The 3,255-nt window shown below is 51.5% G+C and overlaps 1 protein-coding gene across 1 annotated transcript; it reads right to left on the bottom strand.

Annotated features, from left to right (window-relative positions):
- Positions 1-63: 63 nt before the first annotated feature.
- Positions 64-1,475, bottom strand: LOC110104277. Its single transcript, XM_020833302.2, has 3 exons — positions 1,230-1,475; positions 185-1,181; positions 64-128 (listed from the first exon to the last, which is right to left on the bottom strand). Exons 1-3 carry the CDS (start codon positions 1,473-1,475, stop codon positions 64-66), a joined length of 1,308 nt encoding a protein of 435 aa, XP_020688961.2.
- Between the last annotated feature and the right edge of the window lie 1,780 nt (positions 1,476-3,255).

Genomic DNA, 3,255 nt, shown 5'->3' with positions numbered 1-3,255 from the left:
CAGCCCATAGTCGATTTGGAGACTTTAAACTTATTCATAATCTCTTGCCAAAGTAAATAATGCTCAGAAATGGAATGTCCAGGAACGAACGCAGCCTGTTCCTCCGAAATGAGGCTTGGAAGCAAGCCCTTCATCCGATTCACCAGGAGCTTAGCAACAATCTTATAAAAAGTTTGGCACAAACTTATAGGCCGGAAATTGGACGGCCGAGTCGGGTGGTCAATTTTCGGCAGCAGAACCACCACCGTATCCTTCCACCCGGGGTCCATAATACCCGTCGAGAAGAATTCCAAGCACGCCGCCGTGACTTGGTCCCCAACAATACTCCAGTATGCTTTGATGAAGGAAGCCGTCACCCCATCCCTGCCCGGTGCACGGTTCGGTCCAAGCTCCCGAACAACCGCCCAAACCTCCTCTGTCGTGACATCCCTGACAATCCTTTCTGCAGCGTCCGCCAAAATAGCCATATGAGAGTCAAAGCATGGCCACCCAATCTCCGAAACAGGAACACTACACCATTTTTGCTCAAAAAATCTGTGGATAACCCCCATAACATCAGCCTGTTCAGACACAGTGTTACCATCCGGGTCCTTGATCTGATTGATCAAGTTAGACCTCCGTCGAGCCGAGGCCATCGAGTGGAAGAAGCGAGTGTTGTCATCTCCTTCTTCAATCCATTTCACCTTCGCACGCTGTCTCCACCACACAGCAAGACGGCCAAGGGTAGAGTTCAACAATTGGACTTTATACCTCAATGCCTCATATTGAACCTCCGAAAGTCCCGCAGGAGAGCACGCCACCTCCTGCAGATCCTTGATTTCCTTGTCTAAATCATCCTTGAGTTGGATGAGCGTCTTAAGCTTGTTCTTACTCCAGAAGTAGAGTGCCTTCAGTGACCTATTACATTTCCTTTGCAGCTTACAGGCCTCCGAACCGGTATCTTGGACCTTCCATTTGTCCGCCACTAATTGCCACGCCTTAGGAAACCCAATCCACGCATCCTCGAATTTTATCCAGAAAGAAGGAACCCTTCGTTGCTGCTCCGCTGTTGAGCACAGGATGGGGCAATGATCTGAGGCAAGCCTCGTCAGGTGAGTAACCCGCAGCTCCTGGAACACATCCAAAATCGACGAGCTGATCAGAAATCTATCGAGCCGGGAAGAAATCCTGCTCCTAGCATCCTTATTATTCGTTCAGGTAAACGCAGGGCCAGTGAAGCCAGGGTCAACCAGGCCATTGGTGTGCATAAATTCCCCCATCTCACCAGCAGCGGCAGTGTAGCTAAATGGGCGCTCGCCCTTTTTCTCCGCCTGAGATAAGATACAGTTAAAGTCGCCCCCCACCACAAGGGGAGAGTCAACCGAGTGGTGTTGGGTAATATCCTCCCAAACCGCACGCCTAGCGTGCCAGTCCTTGTCAGCATAGACAATGGCCATTTCCCAAGAGATAGCATTAGAGTCGCGGTATAACCCCATGATACACTGATTAGATTGGAAGAGAACCTGGAATGCACCCGACGCACATTTCCATGCCACAAGAATGCCGCCCGACCTCCCAACCGAGGGCTGAAAGCAAAAGTCCCAATTCCTTCCAACCAGCCTATCAATGTCCGTTCTCGAAAAAGATTCGATTTTTTTCTCCACAAGGCCCACCAAGCTCACATCCCGAACCCCAATGAGGTGCCGTAAGTAATTACCCGTCTCCTTCTTACGGGCACCTCGGCAATTCCAACAGATGATGTTAAACATTAACAACCAAAGGGGAAGCGTCCCCGCCGCAAAAAGCTTCCGAATACATTTCCTGCCATTGTGCAGCGAACTCCTTGTCCAGTTTGCCAGCAACAAACTTATCAATGACATTAACTCCCTCTCCTACCGAGGTAGGAGCCACTTTAACGGCTGAAACTTTGTTCCTCCTGACTCCCGGAAGATTTTGTAAGGGGCCCAGATGGCTTAACTCCTTGGCACGTCGCTCTTTGGTAGTTCTAGATTGCACGTCTTTTGTCTTGGACACTTGAGCCTTGCCCGCAGAGAACTTCAGAACCTTGGGTACAAGACCCTGAGCTGGAGACATCTCCCTGTCCCGATTACGACGTTCCCTCCTGGGTTGACGAGCTGTCTCCCCCATCTCTTCCAACTGCATAGACGTGCTAGCATCCTTTTCAGGCACAATGCCACTGGCCCCAAGAACAGCATCCCCACCAGACGCCGTGCCGTTCCCACTGACCAATCCAACCGATGGGATGCCACCCGGAGAGATTCCCGAACCCAAAACATGAGGGTTCACCAGTAAACCACGCTCCTTACCATCACAAGCACCCCGATCACCGACCGGCTGCCCATAGGTATCAGCACATTCCATGGGTATTGGTCGCATCAGAACCCCTTCCTTGTCCCTACCACCAGGGGTCTCCTCCACAGCCTGAACAACCGGCTCTTTATGCTGTTTTTTTTCCTCCTTCCAAGCCACATTCCGGGGTGTCCAACGTCCCATACTGGACTTCTCACCACCTACAGTAGGTGGCAAGGCACCCCCTGTCGTCTTAGCTGGTCGCCTTCTCCTCGTTACAATGGTCCATTCACCCCGGTCTTTGTCAATACCATCGTCACTCCTCCTATCAGCCTCATGGACTCCAGTGTTCAGGTTCGCCTCACCACCCCGATCGACCACCATATTCGTTTCATTTCCACTGCACGATTGCTCCGGGATCTCCCTAGAGGGGGCGACCACAGGAACAGGTGTAGGAAGTTCCCTGCAACTATCAGCCCTATGACCAACTTTGCCACAGCCCACACAGATCAAGGGAATCCCTTCATACTCAATTGGTTGGAAGAAGTTCCCCCCCAAACCTTGAGCCCACACACCCTTCGGAAGACACTTGGAGAGATCCAGCCGCACACAAACTCGTGCAAATGCACATCGATTCCACATTCTAGTCTGTTCATCCATGAAAAGCGGTTCGCCAATTCCGGCAGCAAGTTTTGCCAAATTGGCTTCGTCCCAGTACTCAAGCGGCAAATTTGGGAGGCGGATCCAAACCGGTGATGTAAACCTCCTCGATGGGCTTGACGCCGCACTAGCGCTCCATTGTTCAACTCCAATGATTTGACCAGCAACATACCAAAGACCTCCGATCAGGACATTATCCCTGGCTTCGACATTATCAAACCAGCAAAGGAAAAAATCCGCCCCCATAGGGGTGATTTGCGTAAGCCCAAGGTGCCCCCATTTGCGTTGTAGCTCCTCCTGGACAAC

This window comes from Dendrobium catenatum, unplaced genomic scaffold, assembly GCF_001605985.2.
Source record: "Dendrobium catenatum unplaced genomic scaffold, ASM160598v2 fragScaff_scaffold_1369, whole genome shotgun sequence".
NCBI lineage: Eukaryota > Viridiplantae > Streptophyta > Magnoliopsida > Asparagales > Orchidaceae > Dendrobium > Dendrobium catenatum.
This window is presented reverse-complemented; position numbering and strand designations above follow the sequence as displayed.

Excerpts from the sequence above, each read along its gene's own strand:
- LOC110104277 (XM_020833302.2), bottom strand. The coding sequence starts at position 1,475 with ATGGGGTTATACCGCGACTCTAATGCTATCTCTTGGGAAATGGCCATT. Across the intron at positions 1,182-1,229 it reads TTATGCACACCAATGGCCTG|GATGCTAGGAGCAGGATTTC; the intron begins GTTGACCCTGGC and ends ACGAATAATAAG. Across the intron at positions 129-184 it reads GTCCAATTTCCGGCCTATAA|GGCTTGCTTCCAAGCCTCAT; the intron begins GTTTGTGCCAAA and ends AATCGGATGAAG.